The 21,521-nt window shown below is 42.8% G+C and overlaps 6 protein-coding genes across 8 annotated transcripts; 3 read left to right on the plus strand and 3 right to left on the minus strand.

Moving 5' to 3' along the window:
• The first annotated feature begins 789 nt into the window (after positions 1-789).
• tspo (translocator protein) lies at positions 790-4,127 on the plus strand. Its single transcript, XM_086117477.1, has 4 exons — positions 790-973; positions 1,983-2,156; positions 3,148-3,286; positions 3,353-4,127. The coding sequence occupies exons 2-4, from the start codon at positions 1,984-1,986 to the stop codon at positions 3,524-3,526; spliced, it is 486 nt and encodes a 161-aa protein (XP_085973603.1). The 5' UTR covers positions 790-973; position 1,983; the 3' UTR covers positions 3,527-4,127.
• A 565-nt stretch (positions 4,128-4,692) lies between these two features.
• Positions 4,693-6,279, minus strand: uqcc2 (ubiquinol-cytochrome c reductase complex assembly factor 2). The gene is made up of 4 exons (XM_086117478.1): positions 6,136-6,279; positions 5,369-5,443; positions 4,953-5,019; positions 4,693-4,858 (listed from the first exon to the last, which is right to left on the minus strand). Exons 1-4 carry the CDS (start codon positions 6,271-6,273, stop codon positions 4,749-4,751), a joined length of 390 nt encoding a protein of 129 aa, XP_085973604.1. The 5' UTR covers positions 6,274-6,279; the 3' UTR covers positions 4,693-4,748.
• Positions 6,280-6,421: 142 nt separating this feature from the next.
• Positions 6,422-7,242, plus strand: tomm6 (translocase of outer mitochondrial membrane 6 homolog (yeast)). Its single transcript, XM_086117479.1, has 3 exons — positions 6,422-6,525; positions 6,890-7,007; positions 7,094-7,242. Exons 1-2 carry the CDS (start codon positions 6,422-6,424, stop codon positions 6,984-6,986), a joined length of 201 nt encoding a protein of 66 aa, XP_085973605.1. The 3' UTR covers positions 6,987-7,007; positions 7,094-7,242.
• Positions 7,243-7,312: 70 nt separating this feature from the next.
• c8h1orf74 (chromosome 8 C1orf74 homolog) lies at positions 7,313-8,142 on the plus strand. The gene has a single exon (XM_086117476.1). It carries the CDS (start codon positions 7,314-7,316, stop codon positions 8,097-8,099), a length of 786 nt encoding a protein of 261 aa, XP_085973602.1. The 5' UTR covers position 7,313; the 3' UTR covers positions 8,100-8,142.
• Positions 8,142-13,159, minus strand: sirt4 (sirtuin 4). 2 transcript variants are annotated; one of them, XM_086117474.1, is made up of 4 exons: positions 11,558-13,159; positions 10,593-11,071; positions 9,972-10,266; positions 8,142-9,470 (listed from the first exon to the last, which is right to left on the minus strand). In XM_086117474.1, exons 2-4 carry the CDS (start codon positions 11,069-11,071, stop codon positions 9,318-9,320), a joined length of 927 nt encoding a protein of 308 aa, XP_085973600.1. In that variant the 5' UTR covers positions 11,558-13,159; the 3' UTR covers positions 8,142-9,317. The 2 variants fall into 2 exon arrangements, with proteins under 2 accessions (XP_085973600.1, XP_085973599.1); XM_086117473.1 differs by lacking the exon at positions 11,558-13,159 and having other exon boundaries at positions 10,593-11,077.
• Positions 13,160-13,772: 613 nt separating this feature from the next.
• sxph (saxiphilin) lies at positions 13,773-21,009 on the minus strand. 2 transcript variants are annotated; one of them, XM_086118143.1, is made up of 18 exons: positions 20,955-21,009; positions 20,576-20,739; positions 19,427-19,526; positions 19,172-19,348; positions 18,809-18,971; positions 18,641-18,705; positions 18,418-18,575; positions 18,006-18,192; positions 17,784-17,932; positions 16,415-16,495; positions 16,211-16,319; positions 16,032-16,073; positions 15,776-15,961; positions 15,526-15,673; positions 15,225-15,307; positions 14,962-15,146; positions 14,374-14,560; positions 13,773-14,280 (listed from the first exon to the last, which is right to left on the minus strand). In XM_086118143.1, the coding sequence occupies exons 1-18, from the start codon at positions 21,007-21,009 to the stop codon at positions 14,234-14,236; spliced, it is 2,286 nt and encodes a 761-aa protein (XP_085974269.1). In that variant the 3' UTR covers positions 13,773-14,233. The 2 variants fall into 2 exon arrangements, with proteins under 2 accessions (XP_085974269.1, XP_085974268.1); XM_086118142.1 differs by lacking the exon at positions 16,415-16,495 and having other exon boundaries at positions 16,211-16,307; positions 19,172-19,526.
• Between the last annotated feature and the right edge of the window lie 512 nt (positions 21,010-21,521).

Genomic DNA, 21,521 nt, shown 5'->3' on the forward strand with positions numbered 1-21,521 from the left:
GTTATACATACAGTATGTACTATAAATTGTTTGTGCTATTACACAAAAGGAATATTACGATGTTTATGCCCACTTTCCAGTTAAATTTGAGGTTTGTTCACATCGTGATACACAAGCTTTTGTTCATGCACATGAAGTTTGCTTTTTCTGTAATTGCACAGTCTGGACTTTGAGATTTGAATGCCTATTTACCGTTGAAGTTGATGTCTCAACATGTTTACAGTCATTTATCTTAGCTTCTGAGTCAAAAATTGAGTTGCCCCTCTCAAGTGAAAATACAGAAAAAAAGACAAATGCCAAATTTGTCATGTCCTGTTTCAAATCAAATGACATTCCAAAAGCAACCATGTTAGGTTAACTGACGACACTAAGTTTTCGTGATATTAATTTACTCCATCACGGGGAAATTCTTTATGAATGGTTTCACACAGAACGGCACGGTGGGCAACTGATTAGCACGTCCGCTGGGATAGGGTCCATGAGCGTACAGTATTAGAAACTGGATGGAAGTAGCCTACATTAGTACAAATAATGCAGAAGAATGTACCATTTCTTTTTGTACCATTTGTGGTAATTGTATGCGTGTGCGTGAGTGGTTTTAAAAGATACGACGAAGATGGTGGGGAAAGAGTGGAACCGAACCAGAGTTAACATTTTCCCTATTTTACTCATCTTTGCTCTCTGAGTTGCGAATGAATGAAACGTTGGCCAAACCGGAAGTAAAGGTAATATTACCAAACCGGAAGCACAGAGATATTATGTCTTGTTCTGAGTGTTTGTCTTTGTAAACATGCTAGCTTGGGAGTGACTTGGGAGACAGTTGAGATAAGACTGCCCTGCCCAGTTGAGACATTTATATCACACGACAACAGACTGACGCATATAAAACGGCTGTGCGTGGAAATAAGCGCAGTGTACAGGAGTGTAACGTATCGATTTGCAAAAGACCAACGACAGAAGCGAGAGCCGAGAGGTAAGGGAACCGGAACCCTTCTAAAAACTTTGTCTGTTTCCAAATGAACATTGATTTACACTTTTCGCAAGGACGGAAGAATGCAGTCTCGTATTGAAAAAAATATATAATTTATGTAAAGCAATTAGCTTGCATATAATGTCCAATTGTGCAGCAGCGCTTTAATTTGAGTTATTTGACATTGTTTTGGTGAAATACGACAGGCTGTGTTTAACAATATGCAGGTGCTACTCTTGTCTGGCCTATCAGGTAGGTATGCTTTTTTGATCATTAAATGATAAAAGTCGAAAAAATGGCATGAGGTCAAACACCTTATTCTTTATTGCAGTGTTTACTCCAAAAGATTGCTTTCTGTGCTTGTTGCATTATTTCGTACTTTAATTTGCATTGTTATGCAAGTTTTGCCAGTGACGTCACTGAACACTCTTTCGTAGAGTTACCTAACAATTAATGTCTTCGGTTATATTTTGATAACTACATTTTACCTGGATTACAAATGCAGGATATCGTTTTTTGCGTTGTTTGAATGTGTGTGAGAACGCTTCAGCTTTTCTTCTGCTACTCACATAATGGACAGAGTGCCAGCGCGCCTCAGCAGCCCATAGAATACGACACACTACGTTTCGAAGTTCCGAACGGCGTAAGATACTGTATGTGCAGGTCACGCAGCTCAAAAAGACACCTTCAGTTAACGTTTTTCCCCCCACGGGATTTTTTAATATCTTTGTATTTTTATACAAGCAATTTATACAATTATGACTTAAGTCAGTTGGGTTACTATTATTTAGATCCTTGACTTAATTCGGGTAACGTCACAGCTGTAGCGGAGGATTTGAACACCGTCGTAAAACGAAAACCAGCTGCATGTTTAATCAGGGTAGTTTTCTCGTACTGTATTGACAAGTATAGAGGACAGCATTCGCCTCAAGACTCAGACTGTGTGTGTGGGGGGGGGGGCGTGCGTGTGTGCGTGTGTGTGTGTCTGTCTAATTTTATTTATTTATTTTAGAATGTGGCTACCCTTGGTTGGATTCACCGCCCTGCCACACCTCGGAGGGCTCTATGGCGGTTACATCACCCGAACTCAGGTGAAGACCTGGTACCCCACCCTGCAGAAACCATCATGGCGGCCTCCAAATGCAGCGTTCCCCGTGGTGTGGACCTGCCTGTACACAGGAATGGGGTGAGGATCACTTGCAAGTGTCTCTGTGCAAAAAAGACTCCAAAGTCAGTGACAAAAACAAGCGGCAAACCCATTCAGCCTATCCCAGCTGTCTTCGGGCAGTAGGCGGGGGACACCCTGAACCGGTTGCCAGCCACTTGCAGGGCACAGACAGACAAACTCCCATCCACGCTCACACTCACGCCTAGGGACAATTTAGAGTGTTCAATCAGCCTGCCATGCATGTTTTTGGAATGTGGGAGGAAACCGGAGTATCCGGAGAAAACCCACGCAGGCACGGGGAGAACATGCAAACTCCACACAGGGAGGCCGGAGCTGGAATTGAACCTGGTACCTCTGCGTTGTGAGGTCGACACGCTAACCACTGGACCACCGGGCCGCCTGGATGAGTGTTCAGATCTGGATAAATGAAACTTCTCATCTCACTCCAGCAAAGGCCCTTGGCACCAAGATGCCACAAGATGGCGCCAATGTAACAGTTTTATATATTCACTGGACCCCTGCTTTTCATGGGTGATAGGGACTAAATAGTGAAAGTAACTGAAGTCTTAAAAAAAAAAAAAAACTCCAACAGGCATTTTCCATGAAAAACTGGTGTTTCATCAAAATTTTACTTTCATCTCTGAAAAAAGTTAGTACAAATATAACGATTAGTTATTTTTCAGTGAATAACCGACAATAGGTTACAAAAACAAATTAACACTGAATTCATGAATGCCAAATCACGAACATGCAAGAATTGTATTGCCAATTTTGTTGCATTCCAAAGTTGCCACAACATGGCAGCAAATCGTTACATTGTTGAACTGAAGCTCCTCAAATTATACCAAGACGCTGCCAAAATAATAGTTTCACATGGTTGAATAGCATATCATGTTTCTTTTGCGCATAGCGGAGAATAGTTTCCCCAAAAAAAAATCTGTACACTGTACTGTCAATTTTTATATTTTTTTGTGCATTTCATCCTCTTAACTGGAACTCCACCACACAGCTACGGCTCCTATTTGGTGTGGAAAGAACTTGGAGGTTTCACTGAGGATGCAGTGGTGCCACTGGGACTTTACGGGATGCAGCTGGCACTCAACTGGGCTTGGACACCCATTTTCTTTGGCGCACACAAACTCAAATTGGTAAGCTCAACACACCCGTTTGATTCTTCTTCTTATTTTTGTCTAAAAACGTACAACTTCCATCAGGCCTTCATCGAGATCGTGCTTCTAACTGGGACCGTCGGCGCCACCATGTGGTCTTGGTATCCCATCAGCCGAACAGCAACTCTGCTGATGGCGCCCTACTTGGCTTGGCTGTCTCTGGCCACTTCCCTCAACTACTGCATATGGAGAGACAACCCTGAGAAAAAAGAAGAGTAGGAAAAAAAGGCAGGAGATCTTTACATGAGCCTTGAGCGAACAGCATCAGCATTTATGTGATCAATCCGTTAAGGGGCCTTTAAAATGATCTTTTTCTGTTACGTACATTTTTATTTGCACTAACCCTTTGATTTCTGAGCCCAAAGTGATTGGCTTGATGATATCCCTCCACTGGATTGTTGATAGCACAGTCAGCAAGACACTTTGGAAATGTTTTTTTTTTTTTTACAGTTCTCTGCGCACATGATTTAGCTTAATAATTTCCCAATGTAATCATATCAATGTTTGACAGTCTACTTCTTGTAAAACAATGCTTCGTCAAGCACATTTAATCGAGCTTCTCATTAGAATGTTGCCCAAATATCAAAGACGGAGCTGAATTGCAATCTAGGGTGAAGTTAGTGTTTCGTTGTGTAAAAACACTTAAGAGTATTTGCTTTTGTATGAACATTGCCATCCGCACATGAATGAAGAAGAAAATGATTCATGATGATCGTAAGCATATTAATTGGTTGTCCACGCGTCTAAATTCTTTAGTTTTCGTGGATTGTACTGCAAAGAAGAAACGGGTTAAATAAATGTGTCTTGCAAACATGCATAATGCTTCTTTGTTACATCACATGAAATATTTGTACCTTTATATTGGCTCCAAATTAAATGGATCATAGTGGATGTAACTACTCACCCGTGTTCAGATGAAAATTAACTCTGTTTGTTGCTACATAATTTGAAAACTATCCACTCTTAATGTGATCTATACAACTTGGAAATGGAAAAGAAAAATATTTGAGAGGAAGCCAAAAAAACTGAAATAACACAATTGTACAAGGGTGCATACCCTCTTGTAACTGGGATGAGTCTCTCATCAAAACTATTAAATGGGACTCAGCACACACCTGCCACCAATTAAAGTGCCTCTGATTGATCCCAAATAAATTTCAGATGTTTTAGTAGGTTTTCCCCTGCTTTTTTTAAACTCTATTAGCCAGGTTTTGTGCTAATATTAACTGATCCTTCTTGTCTAATGCCCCCGTTCCAGTGAAAGAAGACAGTTGGCATAGTGTTTTTTGGTGGTGAAAAAGTTTCAGTTCTTTTGAAAAACATCCATGGATTACAATAATGATATTTTGACTTCAAGCGAAAATACAATTAACCACCAGCAAAGATAGCAACAATAATCTTTATTTTCATACAAATTAACATAAGTACAGTATATAAAATGTTATTTTTCAGGGGCTTTCTCCGGAACCTCCTCTGTTGACTTGGAGGAAAACCTCTCTGTTAAGGTTTTCCACAAACTCTTTTTATCATCATCTGACTGCTGCGCACTACCTGAATGATGAGGGGAAAAATAGAGGGGAAAAAATCTAATGTTAATGTGAGCGTCACACGTGGGAAAGCAATGACGGCTGTAATGTGTCCTGACCTGACAACATTAATTTGCACTCCTCTGCTGTGACTCCAGTGAAGCTTGTGTCTCTCACACGAGGAAACTGAAAGCAAACACACCAACTTTTTGGATTTTTGTCAATTAGCTGACAGCATCACATTCTCAAGACATTTAATGATCACAATTTACAAAAGAAGCCTGAAGCTGTACATCCTTTAGGACAATTTTACAATATGTTCATAATTTTGGTTGAAATTTGCAGTATGCTATGTACAATACACTGCATTATATACAGAGCACTTACAGTGCGTTCTGCTTCTTCCATACAGCCAAAATTCAAATATAAGGAACACCTCTGTGTTATGATACAGTGCAGTTGGAAACTTGACATAAGATTTAAAACACACAGGCTGAGAAAATCATACATTTTTTTTATTTAGATTTATACTTACTCGCTGTTTGTATGTGTTTGCATTAATTCTTGCCAGACTTTCATAAGTCTGATCGCACTTTTCTGTGTCGGAGATCTGGAAACAGACAACCAAGAAAGCACACGAAGCCAAAATTGAACTGGAGGAAATCAAAATGCTCTTTCAATCTGTTAACAGGGAACCATATTTATTTCAGCCAAGCCACCCCCCCCCCCCCCCCGCCCCCAGCAATTTTGAGTTTACGATGAAATATCTGACAAATAAAATTGTCCTCATGCTGATATCGTGAGGCTTGAATAACTACGTTATACTGTTTATTTGACAATTTAAGAATTATGTTCGCATTATTTTCATTTTTACACTTGTATTAAACGGGAATATACGGTGGAAACATTTAAGATTAATCCCGCGTTTGTCCTTAATAACATTCCATTTTATTCTTGGGGGGGGGGGGGGAAACAGGAGACTACACACTACTGCTCCTAATAACGCCGCTAATATTCTTTTCCAGTAATATTAGTGGAAATAACGCCACGGTTTACACAGTTGGAGGCCAATTTAAATACAGCAGGAACAACCATTACACTAATAAAGCAAATGATACATTACATATGCTATTGGGTATATTGAAACAGAATTAATAAAGGTCATTCTGGATAAATGACATCCATTAATTGGAATTAATTGAAGGTGAGAGCGAGCAAGGTCGACCGACTGCTCACTGTTTCTAAGTTAGCTTAGCGTCGGGTTAGGTAGCGGCGTAGCCGAGTCACCGGTGTTTTCCCTACCTGAGTGTTTTCCCCCTCGCGGAAAGCGGCTGCTACTCGCTGCCGCAGAAACGTTCCTAAATCTCGACCTTTCTTGCTCTCGTCGCGTGGCCATTCCTCGCATAGCTTGAGGAAGCGACGGTAGCGAGTGGCAGACATCGTCACGCGTAAACGCGATTGAATAACGACGCGATAAGAAACTTTACGAGCCAAGTCGCTCGCCGTAGTGAGCTCGTGAACGTGCTACTTCCGGTGCGTTCTGCCTTGTAGCTAAGCTAGTCTCACCGCTGGGCGGTTATTCAGCATCATGAGTGGAGCAGGGAGCAAAAAGAGTTCGTTCGGCTCGTCAAGTGTGACAGATTGGATTAGTTCGGCGTGTAAATTCGCAACAGACAGAAATGATTTCAGGAGGTGAGTCAAAGTAACGCGAAGCGGTTTTATAACCATGTGTCAGGTAACATCTTTTTGCTAGCATTACCACCTCGTCAGCAGAGGTTTGTCCTTGCCAGAGGGTCTTCCATTGGATAAATAAAAACATGTTATGTCATATAAAAACCATGATGGTAACCACCAGTTTGCAATGGGAAAATTAAAATTACAGGATCGGATATGTTCTAGATTTTTGTCTAGTAGAAACGCAGTTAATTTTCTGCATGTCACTGTAAGTCGCCGTCATAGATGATCACCAATTTTGACACAGGCTAAAATAATAAAGCTTCTGTAAATGATGAACTTTTGAATGATTTGGTGCCGTGGTTTGAATTTTGATTTTCAGGAATCTGCTGGTCAACCTGGGGTTGTTTGCAGCTGGTGTTTGGGTTGCAAGAAATCTCTCCGATTTTGACTTGATGGCCCCTCAACCTGTCACATAACCCTGTCGCAGTCTGGACATGGTGGGATTCCATTTGTGCTTAATTTGACATTTGCCAAATGAAGTTTTGTACATTGATATTTTGTAATCACGTATTGTCATTTTTAGGTGTCTTGGACTCCAAAAGAAGAATCAAACAATTTAAAGAAAAAAACATTTGTTAAATCTCAATTTGAACTGTATTATCTCCTAATTCATAATTAGTTTTGTTTTCATTGTCTAGACATAAGAACATTAAGTCTGCTCTTGTTGCCTAGCTTGTGAAGTACTTCGACTGTGCAGAAAGTGTGACATAATATTGAAACAATTGCGTTTGATTTGTCAAGCTATGCACACACGGGAGCTCTTTGTTGATGCTGCTCGAAAATGTTTGTCCACTGGAAGGAAACATCTCTCCGTCCCTCACAGTCTGGATGTGGCTGCTCAGCTCTCGGCTGTTGATTCAGCTTTGAAACCCGCTCTGCTGTATGACGCTAACAGCGCCACTGCAGAGCAAGTTCATCGGTATTTGCGCTCGTGTCAATCGTCCCAACTCGTGTCGGACTCCCTTGTCACCTTGGACTTGCACGGTAACAGCCTCATTGTTAACCCAGTTGCGATCCGCTCCAATCTAGAGAGGATTCTTCACAATAGTGGCCTGGCAGTGATTGACATCAGCTACTCACTGGAGACGCCAACCATCATCGAGCCAGTCAGAACAGGCCTGAAGAGTATTGCGCAAGATCTCCTTTTTCTTCTTAGAGACTTAAATGCAGCAAAAGATGTTGACAAAGTCATTTGTGTGGCAGTGGGTTCAGATGAGTGGAATCTGAGTGCTGTCTTCGGACTGTTACTGGGTTACCCCGCCGTCTACTGGTTTGACCAGACTGAGAGCTTTGAAAACTGCCTCGCCATGACCCCCTTGACAGTGACCACGGCATCTGCAACCTGGTTTGCAGGTGCCTCCAGCCATCAACTTTACTCATTCAGCATCCCAGCCGTCCTACAGAATGAGACTCTGTCCAGCCTGGTGGAGTGGAAGCTTGGCCTTCAAGAGAGATTCCAGCAGCAAAATATTCTAAAAGAGCTCACTGTTTGTCAATCTGCAGTCACTCTACCGTCAGTCTGTTTGTGATCCAACATCACATATTCATGACTCCATTAAACTGTTAAAAGATCCTTTTCTCCTTGTTTATTAACACAGCATGACATTTGCAACCATATTTACAAATGGGACATGATAATCAGAAAACAGTGGGGGAGGAACATTCGAACCCAGGTTGAATTGATTTTACTGCTGAACTCTTATTGCACAAATGCAACCTTAATCAGAATACCGTATTTAGACAAGTGGGGGGCTGCTTAGAACATAATCTTGCAAAGAAAACTTTGTGGTCAAATTTTCCTTTAAAAAAATATAAATATTCAAAATATGAACTGATGTAAAATACTTATATCGTGATACACTTCAACCATGTTGCCTAGCCCTAGTGGCATAATAGGTCCAAGTGTGAACCGTGAGTATCTGGGGGTCCACTGTACTCCCAAGAGTAACCTTTAATATTATTGAAAACCACTAACATGCACAGTGTGAACAGTCACAATGCTTAAATATAGGAAAACATGAACTGATTCAATTAAAATGTAGTGTACGCAGGTGAAAGGCAAAGACACCTAGTTAAAATAAATTTTAAACGACTTTTTAATTAAATCACTCAAACTTTGGGCAGTGTATTACTAATTTTACACTTAACCATACATATAGTTGCTGTTCTCTTCATGGGGTCCACCTACAATTTGTGTCAGTAGATGCAGTGTCGACTTACAGGTTATCAAATTGTCATATTTCGCTTATGACCTCAACAATGCAAAGTGAAATCATTTACATTATTTAAATTGATTTATGGTCTTAAAAATTAGAAATAAAGCTGTTAGCAATCTGATACTTAGTGGATTCCGATTACAGGGGGACAGTTAGCATGTGATCTAGTATCAGAAATGTCGATACTCACTGGCCACAATATTAGGCACACCTGCTAACAGGATGCCAAACAAAAGCTGCACCAGTAACTCTGCCTTTAAAAATGATGATGCTCAGTTTTAATTGACAGAATCAAAGAGGTAGTCATGTAACAACATAGTACAGCGTGTGACAGCTACAACCACAAAAAGAAACTGATGTATTTCTAAACGGAAGATTATTGCCTAATAAAGATAGATTTTTGGATATCACACTTGAATTGGATCTCATTAGAATAAGTGTGATGTTGCATTCGTATGATCCTGGAAGTGAATTTGAGGTAGTTTTTCTCTTTGAAGACTGTATGTCCGTGTTTCATGGCATTACGTACGGTCAGAGGGGTTGAATGATTGACAGCACTTCAGCACAGCGGCCACTCACTTTCAGCTGTGCCAAATGGTCTGCCCTCGTAGGCCCAATGTTCACAATGGCAACTGGTATCTTCCTGTCCTTGGCTGCCAATAAAAATCTGTATCCTGAGTAGACCTGTAGACACGTTGACAAAATAGTTGGTAACTCCAAAAACACAATGGTCACAGAAATATTTGGTCAAAAATAGCAACAAAAAAAAGAATGACAAAGAGAATGAAAAAGAATGCCTGCTTCTGAATCGTTATTTAACAAAATTATTTTAAATGACAACCTCATGAACAAAATTTTGGAACCCCTACAAAAAACTGAAAATAATTTGACCACAGGGACATGTTCAACTAAAATGTGCCCTCCAATTTGCATCCCAAGCGTTTTAAAACTTGTCATAAATCAGTCTGCTTATTTGAAGAGTGACAAGTAGTAACTGTGCAACTTGGTGACATGGAGTGGACAATGCTAAATATGGACCAGTGGAAGGAAAGGAGAGAGTTGTCTCAGGAGATTATAAAGAAAATTATAGAGGTAAGGGCTACAAGAGCATCTCCAAGCAGCCAATTTTGTTCACGTGTAATCGCCAGAGAAAAAGTATTTTGTCTGGATTTAAGTGACACTCACCTGCAGCGACGACCCGAGGACGAGCACCGCGTCTGACTCGGCTAATTTGTTGTGCACAAACTGCACTGTGTCTTTGTTCACCGTGTCGCCAAAGAAGGTAACCTCAGGCTTCAGTATTCCTCCACAGACCGCACAGGACGGAACCCTGAAATGGAGAGCCAGCTCGTCTTCCAGGAAGACGTCACCGTCTGGAGCCACGGCCCCGTGCTGAGCCCTCCAGTCTGGGTTGAGCTCAATGAAACGTCTCTGGAGCTCCTCCCTCGCCGAGATGCTGCCACATCCTAAACACACTACCCTAAGGGTAGAAACACATGTTCACATTGAGTTTAATCAATTTTATTGACATTTTTTTTCAAATTGTTTAATACCACTCCCAGTTTAAATTTACTGTCAAACTCAACATTAAACAAAGAGAATTTCACCTTGTGGAGTTAAAACAACCATGCAACTTTACCGTAGAGATGAACGCTTACTTAATGATAGCAAACATTACAAAACAACCGTAAATGAGTTGTGATGTTGGAACCCTTCAAGCAACGGATAGATGAACGCAAACCTGTCACGTAAATCTATTACAACACTTCAGAAACAAGCATTGTTGTCACTGAGATGCTTGGTCACCTGTGGGCACATCCATGAAGCTCAGTGAGTCTTTTCTGTCTTGCCTTTGAATGGAGAGCATCCACATTCTGGGTGACCAACCAATACAGCTTTCCTCGCTCTTCCCAATGCTGCAGAACCCTGTGAGCGTCGTTAGGATGATGAGAAGAGAACTGCGGCCACCCCAGAAAGTTCCGCGCCCAGTAACGCTGACGGGACTTGGCGCTACGGACAAACTCGACATGCTGCATGGGACGTCTGTCAGTGCGGGCGTACAGGCCCACGCCTTCTGAGCGGTAATCTGGGATGCCCGATTCCGTGGAGAGGCCAGCGCCGCTGATGACAAACAGCCGTGTGGCCTGAGAGACAAAGTCCTGGAGCAGCTGCAGACACCGTTTGTCTATGGAGCCACAGTCTGGGACGAACATCCCAGCGGGGGCTGTGGATGTCCTCCTCGAAGATGTAGTATGCAGTGTTGTAACTCTGCATGGGAATCTCATCTGCATCACATTGGGCATTTCAAAAATCGTCACTGAATTGGTTCCCCAAATTAAATGTACCAACTAGAGAAAATGCACCTTGTTCCACTATTCATGACAGAGTTTTTAGATGTTTTTCAATAAAGGTTGAGATTTTTCCAAAGTAAAATATGTGCTTTGGCGTGGTAACGGGTGTTTTGCCCTTCCATTGTTACAGTAAATAACGCAACCAAAAAACATTTTTAAAATGTCATTCTTCATTCAAGTCTGAGTGAAACGTACAAACACGGGATGAGGAAACACAATGTTAAGCAATTTAAGCAGATCGTGTCAGAATAACCATAAATTACCTGGCTAGTCTTTTCGCACACTACGTGTAGGTACACATCTGTAATATGATGCGAGTAAAACTCAACACGTAAAGAAATGTAAGCACGATACAGGAAAGCTAGATTCTTCAGCAAATCAACCAAATATTAAAGTAGTAGACACAACAAACTACATTACCTTATAACAGCGGTATGAAAACGACACTAAAGAAGCGTGTTTGTGACTTGCTACATGACTTGTCAGCCACCTCAGAAAAAAAAAAAACCCGGAACCTCATGTGACATTGAAGACAACCGGAATCAATTGATGTGCAACAGCAACTAATTGCGCAATGCATTGTGGAACATGTAGTCACGTAGTCGAACGTTCGCAAAATAGCCTCGATATGGATACAAAAAAGATGACAAATTAAATGTTTTACGTCGAACTGTATCATGACCCAAACATTTCTATCAGTAAGACCAATGTCCCTTGAAAAAAAGCTTGAAAATGATAAGCAAACGGTGTTTAAATGTTGTCAATATGTTAAGAATTTAAGAAGTTATGACATTTTGAAGACTTCAGAAAGCGAGCCCCTTGGTTTCAATCTCAAAACAATATAGTGATGAGTTTTAAGAACTGGAGAGTAACAACTGAAATGTGCAAAATACAGACGCCATCTTGGAAAATTAAGATTTATCAAAATTTTGGCAATGAATAATTCTTTTCGGCATGATACAAATTGGCCGTAACTTTATTTACATCAGCCCAAATATATCAAAATTACATGATATATATATATTAAAAAAAAGTAAGCTACCTTTCAACACTTTTTGGGGTGTCACAAATGAGTCAACCAATGTGCCCACTAGAAATATCAAAGTATTGCATGCAAATCATCAGATCTAAATAATAGATCAAAAAACAGATGAGGAAGACCAATTTTTAACCAGCCAGAGTGCATTTTTCTAAGTGGAATTCAAACAGATTTGGTGTGATGTGATCACCCAAAAAATGGTTCGCGAGTCAAGGCAGAACCGGTTCATCGTCGCATTCCTAAATATGTAATTTACTGTAACTGGCACGTGCAGCATACGGTACATTTATTGTTATATGGGTTGTTTCACTTACGGTCATCATATGGGCAAAATCCCTCATCCAGATTGTAAAAAGAGTACAACTTGTCTCAAATAGAAGAAAACATCCATCCATCCATCCATCCATCCATCTTCTACCGCTTATCCGGGGCCGGGTCGCGGGGGCAACAGCTTTAGCAGGGAAGCCCAGACTTCCCTCTCCCTAGCTACTTCTTCCAGCTCTCCCCGGGGGATCCCGAGGCGTTCCCAGGCCAGCTGGGTGACATAGTCACTCCAGCGTGTCCTGGGTCTTCCTCGGGGTCTCCTCCCGGTGGGACATGCCCGGAACACCTCACCAGGGAGGCGTTCAGGAGGCATCCGAATCAGATGCCCAAGCCACCTCATCTGGCTCCTCTCGATGTGGAGGAGAAGCGGCTCGACTCTGAGCCCCTCCCGGATGACCGAGCTTCTCACCTTATCTCTAAGGGAGAGCCCGGACACCCTGCGGAGAAAACTCATTTCGGCCGCTTGTATCCGGGATCTCGTTCTTTCGGTCACGACCCATAGCTCGTGACCATAGATGAGGGTTGGAACGTAGATCGACCGGTAAATTGAGAGCTTCGCCCTTTGGCTCAGCTCCTTCTTCACCACGACAGACCGATACAACGTCCGCATCACAGCAGACGCTGCACCGATCCGCCTGTCGATCTCTCGCTCCCTCCTGCCCTCACTCGTGAACAAGACCCCAAGATACTTAAACTCCTCCACTTGGGGCAAGATCTCTCCCCCGACCCGGAGGGGGCACTCCACCCTTTTCCGACTGAGGACCATGGTTTCAGATTTGGAGGTGCTGATTTTCATCCCAACCGCTTCACACTCAGCTGCGAAACGCTCCAGTGAGAGTTGGAGAGCCCCGTTTGAAGGAGCCAACAGCACCACATCATCTGCAAAAAGCAGGGATGCAATACTGAGGCCACCAAAACGGACGCCCTCAACGCTTCGGCTGCGCCTAGAAATTCTGTCCATAAAGATTATGAACAGAATCGGCGACAAAGGGCAGCCTTGGCGGAGTCCTACCCTCACTGGAAACGATTCCGACTTACTGCCGGCAATGCGAACCAAACTCTGACATCGGTGGTATAGTGACCGAATAGCCCGTATCAGGGGGTTCGGTACCCCATACCCACGAAGCACCCCCCACAGAACTCCCCGAGGGACACGGTCAAACGCCTTCTCCAAGTCCACAAAACACATGTAGACTGGTTGGGCGAATTCCCACATACCCTCGAGGACCCTGCTAAGGGTGTAGAGCTGGTCCACTGTTCCACGGCCGGGACGAAAACCACACTGCTCCTCCTCAATCTGAGGCTCGACTTCCTGACGGACCCTCCTCTCCAGCACCCCTGAATAGACCTTACCAGGGAGGCTGAGGAGTGTGATCCCTCTGTAGTTGGAACACACCCTCCGGTCCCCCTTTTTAAAAAGAGGGACTACCACCCCGGTCTGCCAATCCAGAGGCACTCTCCCCGTTGACCACGCGATGTTGCAGAGGCGTGTCAACATGTTGTATGGAAATTTACCTGATCCATTCATATAGCACTTATCTTTATTAGTGTTAGCCAGTGTGCTGGATCCTATCCCAGCTGACTGTAGCCGAGAGGCAGGGTTCAGTACATCCGGGGCCCAGATTGAAACATCACCTGTCATTTGTTGTACCTTCTGACTTAGGCTTTCACTGAAGTACTTCACAAAAGAAATAGGTTGATAAAAAACATATTTGATTGATTCTCAGTGTCCATTAGACTGGACTGCACATATCCTGACTGCAGAACTGCAAGATGTCTGCTGTAAAGAAAATAAATGCATGTGCTAGTATTAACATTCGGTCGAGTTCATATCATGCATTATATTTGATATTAAATACGTGTTTTACTGTACCAGATTGGGTGCAGTTGAAAGCAGCTTCCACGCGGTTGTGAAACTCCTCACCCAGGATGGAGCGGCAATCCATGTGGCTCGTGCGGACAAAACACCGTGTCGCATCTTTGAACAGCAGATCACTTTCGCCATAGTGATGAGACTCAAAGAGCTTAAACTGAGAGCTTGCATTGGCCCTCAGCATTTCCTGGAGGTTTTAAAAAAGTTTTATATTTGAATATATTTAACATAGCTCTCAATATATCGTCCCCTTGTTAAAATAATGGCCTAAAATCATATTTTCACCCCCCCCCAAAAGAAACGCAGTGTTATCATGATCCTGTCCACCTCTGCTAAAATCGGCTACAACCCTTAACAGATGATTCGATTCTCCCCCTGAAATGAAATTATTAAATATAGGTAGCGTATTTGGTTCAGGTTTTCGTGTTTTCTGGAAACAAAAAATCATAGATGCAGATTTATATAGCACTTGTGCAGGTGTTCCTAATGTTGAGGCTGTGTATGTATCGCAGTACTCTTGTATTTTATTTACCTTGACAAGGCATTAGAAAACAACAACAAAAAGAAAATCGGTGACTGCATGCTCACTTGAGACTTCATGAGAAAGTCGCGAACTCGCCCCGTGAGCACCGGCCGAGTCATGACTGTGTTCGGCGGGATGACTCCAAGATTACAGCCCTCCCACTCAGACAATGGGGCCCGACGGCCGTCACCACACAACAGCTCAAAGTCTGATGACGTCCAACCTTCTGCCCAACCTGAGGAAGCCAAACCTGACGTAGGAAATGCCAGATGAAAAGACCAGAGTAGAGCTGATGTCTGAAGTAACTAAGTACATGGTGGTGACTTACTGAGAATATTGTCTTTCAGGTTGTGCTGCTCAAGGAAGGCGACGTCACCGTAATTTTTGCCACCGGGATCCCCGACCAGACACCTATGAACAGGAAACAGTCAATTAGTTAATTAAAGTTGCACAAACGTTTCCAGGTAACTCCTGTAAATTCCCAAATATTCTCACAGAAAGTTGCACATGACACGCGTTCTTACCATAGCTGCATTTTCTTCCCCCAACTCATGTGGAATTCATTAAAAACGGAATTCATTATGAGAATGAAAAGCACGGAATATTTGTCACAAGAGAGAAGAGCATACCTCAAAGCTCCCATGTTGCCATAGTAACGCTCATTGTGGTTATCAGTGCAGCGTTTGGTTGTAGCCTCCCCTGTGCCTCCCAGACACACTTTACACAGATTCCCCTCCGAGCCAGGAAGACATCCTTTCCAAAACACGTCGCTGTACACTGCCCAAGCGGAAAGGGTAGAGTTGAAAGTCCAAACGTCGCAAGATTAAAGAAGTTCCCGTGGCAGTGAATGAGCAAATTAGCTAACGAATTAGACAGCACCTTGGTTTGGATCACAAGTTGCGCTGCTGCTGTTGAGCTCCCGGCTGAGTGTGTGCGCGTGCGGCAGCAGCCACCCTGCGGGGCTGTACATGTGACCGTGACAGGAACGACGACCTGCAAGGTTGCCCATGGCAACGCTCCTGCTGGACCGCTTTGATACTGCCACCCCCACAACTGAGGGCAACACTGAGCACAGACATACGCAAGATTTTTCTATGACCAGTCTGCTTCAAGTCGTTCAGACTGTGGGTCTTACCGTGTACGTTTCCCTTGGTCGATACCTCAGGTGCCACACATTCTTTAGTGAGAGAAAACACCCACAATCATTCTGACATGTGTGAAAGTGTCAGAGGCAACACATTTCTATGACATTTTGTAAATGAAAAGCATGCTTTTGTAGTATATAATTAGAGGAACATGGAAATATCAATGTACCTTCAGCATAATATTCGGTTACTACTGGGACGAGGCCACATTTTCCTGCAATGAAGACATGGGTTGCATCAAGAGAGACAGCGTCCACTTCATCCCTCTGTACACAAAAGTAGAAAACATTAAGTGGAATTTGCATATCATATTTTGGTTGTGAAGTGTCCTTGAGTGTTTTGAAAGGCGCTTATCAATGAAATGTAGTACTATTACTATTATTGTTATTATATCAAGGGAAGAGATCAAAATAAGCCCGTGGTTCACTGTTGTCACCCTTGGACCTGCATTTTTCTATCGGCGGCAAGTCACGACCAACTTGTAGAAGCAGTAAAGAAAATGTTCAAAAATATTTTGAAACATGCTTACATTTTATGTGTAACAGTTTTAAACAGGCTGATATTTTAAAAGTGCCTTTCAGAGAACCTTAGCAAGAAACTGAGGATGAAGGTGACATATATATGCACAAAAATATATGTAATAAAATGACTTATTACAATCACACAAAATTTTTCGTCCAACAGTGAGTATGGTACACCACTCACATTTCTATAAAGTTAATTACAGGATCGCTCTTTATGGTTGTTAAAGCCTCTTTGGCTGATTAAGAGACATTAACATAAAAAGCACTGGTGTCAAAGTCAAGGCCCGGGGGCCAGATTTGGCCTGCCACATCATTTTATGAGGCCCGCGAAAGCAAGTTCCATGATGCTTGCTAAAGTCAGAACCAAAATTTGAAATTGTCATATGTAATCCACAATAACAGTCATTATTCTTGACTTCTGATTTTAAAACTAGTTATTCATCAATTTGTTGTGTGGTGTGTATGTAAGATGTAGAGGGGATTAAACATTGATATGGTTTTCCAAAATTCATAACGGCCCTCCAAGGGAAACCGGAACTACAATGTGGCCGGCGACAAAAATTCGTTTGACACCCCTGATATAAAGGATGCTGGAGACAAAAGGAGTGAGGTAAAATGACACCGTTTTATTTTGCCCAATCAAAAATAAGTTCATACAAAAAACAAACAAACAAACAAAAAGTACTGGAGAACCTGACCAAAAGTAAAATGAGCAGTGCCAACATTGGACCAACCCAAATCAAAGGTTATCCACTTTCTTTGGTGTCCCTGAACGTTTTTGACACACCTTGTATGCTCTCACCTTAACCTTATTCATCCATCTATCCATCCATTTTCTGATCCGCTTCTCCTCACAAGGGTCGCGGGGGGTGCTGGAGCCTATCCCAGCCGTCTTCGGGCAGTGGGCGGGGGACACCCTGAACCGGTTGCCAGCCAATCGCGGGGCACACAGAGACGAACAACCATCCGTGCTCACACTCACACCTAGGGACAATTTAGAGTGTTCCATCAGCCTGCCATGCATGTTTTGGGATTGTGGGAGGAAACCGGCGTACCCAGAGAAAACCCACGCAGGCCCAGGGAGAAAATGCAAACTCCACACAGGAAGGCCGGAGCTGGAATTGAACCCGGTACCTCTGCACTGTGAGGTCGACGCGCGAATCACTGGACCGCCCCTAACCTTATTCATTCATTCGTTTTTCAAACTGCTTTACTGACCTTAATTTTCTCCACGCAGTGTCGCATGGAGGCCGCTCTCACACACACCAGCGGGTCTGACTGTATACTCAGAGCCCATTGCTCACATTTGATCTGCTCTTTGTGGCTGATGCAGCACCACCGCACAACACTGTCCTCCAGTGTGCTTCCTGCCCACAAACACACATAGGGTCAGTCAAGTTACACGGATAGTCAACATGGAAACACAACACCCATTAGCACCTTCATGTCCAAGACTTTTGAGCAGCGCAATATAACCCAGTCCTAACACCTGATTGACGTCAGCGCCATCTGGCAGAGCAGCAAGTTCGGCTGTGGCATCTTTGAAAAGAAGATCCCTTTCCCCAAAAGGGGATGAGTTGAAGAGTTGGAAGCGATGCCTCTCTCGCCCTTTATGACCAAACAGCATCTAAGTAAGGGATTACAAAATAGAGTTGGTGTAAAAAAAAAAAAAACATCTGATTCCATTTCACAACGATTAAGACTTTTTTCATATTGACAAGGAGAGTTTTGTATACTGTTAAAAGTAGTATGTAGGCTTCTGCTATAGATCACGCAATTTAGGCTGCGGGCCCCTCCTACCGAATTTAAAAAACATGCAAGGCTCATTGTAGACTCCAAAAACATATTGTACCTGCAGTGTATGCAGAAATTTGCGGGCCACCTTGCGAACGCTCATTCGGGTGACCACGGCCGCTCCTGGACCGCGGCCCAGATGGCATGCGTTGTAGTGGCTGAGTGGAGCTTGTGTGCCATCTGTGCACAGTAATCTCAAATTGCCCCTCTCACTGTCTGACGGGAACAAATGGATTACCAGGAAGTTTATGTCGAGAAAGTATTACTTAAGCAACACTTACTTTCAATAGTTTCAAGTGCTAAATGGTCCACAAATGCAACATCCCCTGCACCGCTGCCGAGACATCTGTGGCACAGAAAAAAAAAGAGTGTCACACACATCTGTCTATCTCCTCGACATCCCTCCACCCATGCCCAAAGTCAAAGAACCGATCTTAAAAGATTGTGACCTGAGGGCACCATGGCTGTTGTAGAAGGGTTCACTGTGCGATGTCTCACAGTGATAGTTCTTTTGCCGTATGTAGGACTTTTGGCCTTTGCACAAAGCGCACAGATGTGGCGCCATGGCCGCAGATCCGGGAACACAGCTGGCATTGAAAAAACTGCTCACCTCTGCCCGTTTGGGGGGAAAAAAATAAGTCAAAGCATGAGTTAACAGCTCATCCCCAGTTGTAGGCACAAAAGTGTCCAATTTGCCTTAAGTTACAGGGGGAACTAAGGACTCTAAGTGACATCTGTGATTATTCTTGAAGGAGCTCTCTCTCCGGTCGTCACAAGGGTTGGCGACGCCAGATTTGAATCTTTTTCATCACCCTGTGTTAGCGGCCTTTCCTTTGACCAGCTCAGGTAGTTGCGGGACAGCAGGAACCCAAGTGGAAGACTCCACCCAGCCGTCCATCGGAGCCCACTGTGACAGCTCCTGAGACCGCGCAGGGATCTCATGGCCAAGCTGCCGTTTCTCACCACTGCCACTGACAAAACACAGCTTCCTGCGAGCCACAAGACATCAAGACCGAACCAAATGGTTGTACGATGAGGAAATGTCCCAAAAAGTAGCATAAAATTACCATCGCTGTATATCTCCTTGGCGACAGCTGTGAGGTCAAATTCCTTTAGCGCAGAGTAAACATCTCCTGCGTCGAGAGTCACCAAGTCTGCACGGTTGGCCTGAACACACAAATTGTTTGATTTGAATTTATTCAGTACCAGTTAATTCTAAACCAAGTCTGAAAAGACATATAAAAGAGTTTTGCTGGAAAACGCTAATAAGATTTTTCGTCACCCCAGCTCAAGAGGCACTACATGAATTCTTCTGCATGCTGGTGGCAATGTGGGTGCCTTGAAGCAAAGCATTTTCATATATTTTGGTGCTGTACATCATTGGTGCCGTTTTGGCGGGAGGTACAAAAGGTTCTACAGAGTGTTTTTCAGATGGACATCCAATTTAAATTTGAGTCGTTATACTTAGGGGCCATTACATCAGAAAACGTTTCTAATAATGTTAAATATTTATTTCAGATCCTAAGTGCCGCTAGCAGAAAAGCTATTACAAGAAAGTGGTTCAAACCTGAAAAACCTACTGTTGAAGAATGGATCGACATAATCTATGATATGTTTAAAATGGAGAGGATTACCTTTGCTTTGAGATTGAAACAGGAAACCTTTTTTGAATAGATGGGAAAGATGGATAAAGTATATCATGCCAGTACAACCATCATTCATTTAAAGTCGACTTCTGTGCCCCCCTTTACTCTGCTGTTTTATTTGAGTCTTTAATAGAAAGCGTAATGAGTCAGAGACGTTTACCCCACTTCGTTTTTGTTGTTTGTTTTCATTTTACTATAGTTAAAAAATGGTTATATAGTTATACTCTTTTTTGGTCCTTACACGTGATGTATTGCTTACTCAGTCCTGGTTATTTTAAATTGAGCTACTCTAGTGTAAGATCAGATGTATAAAGGAATTGTATGCTTTGTTCTTTCATTGTGACTGTATGGACCTGTGAATTCACAATAAAAAAAAATTGAAAAAAAGAAAAGACATAAAAAAACGTCTTTGGGAGTGAATGAGTTAAAACAGAACGTGGTTGACTTTAAGCGGCTCAGTTGTACAACTCCTGTAAATTACTTACGTATATGTTAGAATTCTTTTAAAACAGATCCAACTTTACAATGTTTCCATTGTCTGGTGTTGGGGGGGGGGGGGGGGGGGCTCACCGTGACTCTGTTGATGCAGTCGGTCACGCTGGATGCATGGATGCAAGAAAGTCTGGCAAAAGCGTTGACAGAGGCTGGAGGCAGCACAGCCACCAAGGCTTTAGCCAACTCCGCACACTTCCTCTGTTCAGGATGGGACACTGTGCACCAGCGCATCTTCTTAGCTGATACGCAAGGAAGACTTTTGAGTCAAAAGGAATGAAAGTCAGATGTTGACTGTTGTGATCAGTTTTCGTGACACCTCGATGGCTCCAAACTATTCAATGATGCAGCCAAAAAATAAACCAGATGTTGAACATTGCAGTCAAAGCACCTATCCCACAACATATCCATGTAGCAGTAGTTGGGAAAAAAATATGGACAACACTTCAACACTTACTTGAGGCACAGGAGAAAAAAAAGAAACACAGCAAGACGACATAAATCCCCCTCATTGTGTCCTATGGTCAGGCTGCTCTGCACAGGACTGTTTACGTCTTCCTAAACAAAAAGAACTTGAGATTCCTGCATTGCATGCCCAAAGCATTCGAGGTACAAAAGGCACAGGGTGTAACAGAGAAAACAGAAACACAACTGGGCAACATCAGCCGCACAGTAAATCCTGAAAGGTTTTTTCTCACACAAGTGGAAACATTTAGCAACAGTGGGAAACAAGACAACACCCACTTCAAGCTTTGTGGGAATGCCGTGAAAACATTTGAATTTAATGTGCTTCATTCTCCGAAAGTTGTCATGAATGAAAAGAATGCTGCATTACCAATTTCACAGTGTGAGTTGAATTCTAATAAGCACTCAAAACCTCACGCGCATGGCATTTAAAGCAGCATAATATGTCATTTAGTTTCACGATAACATGTTTTCATTTAACACGTCCGTTATGAAGTTGAGAGCTATGTGAAGTTCCTAAGAGGTTAAGGAACAAAAAGAAATCAACTGATGGTAACGA

The sequence above is a fragment of the Hippocampus guttulatus genome, chromosome 8, assembly GCF_054856545.1.
Source record: "Hippocampus guttulatus isolate MCC_2025c chromosome 8, RoL_Hgut_1.0, whole genome shotgun sequence".
Classification (NCBI taxonomy): Eukaryota; Metazoa; Chordata; class Actinopteri; order Syngnathiformes; family Syngnathidae; genus Hippocampus; species Hippocampus guttulatus.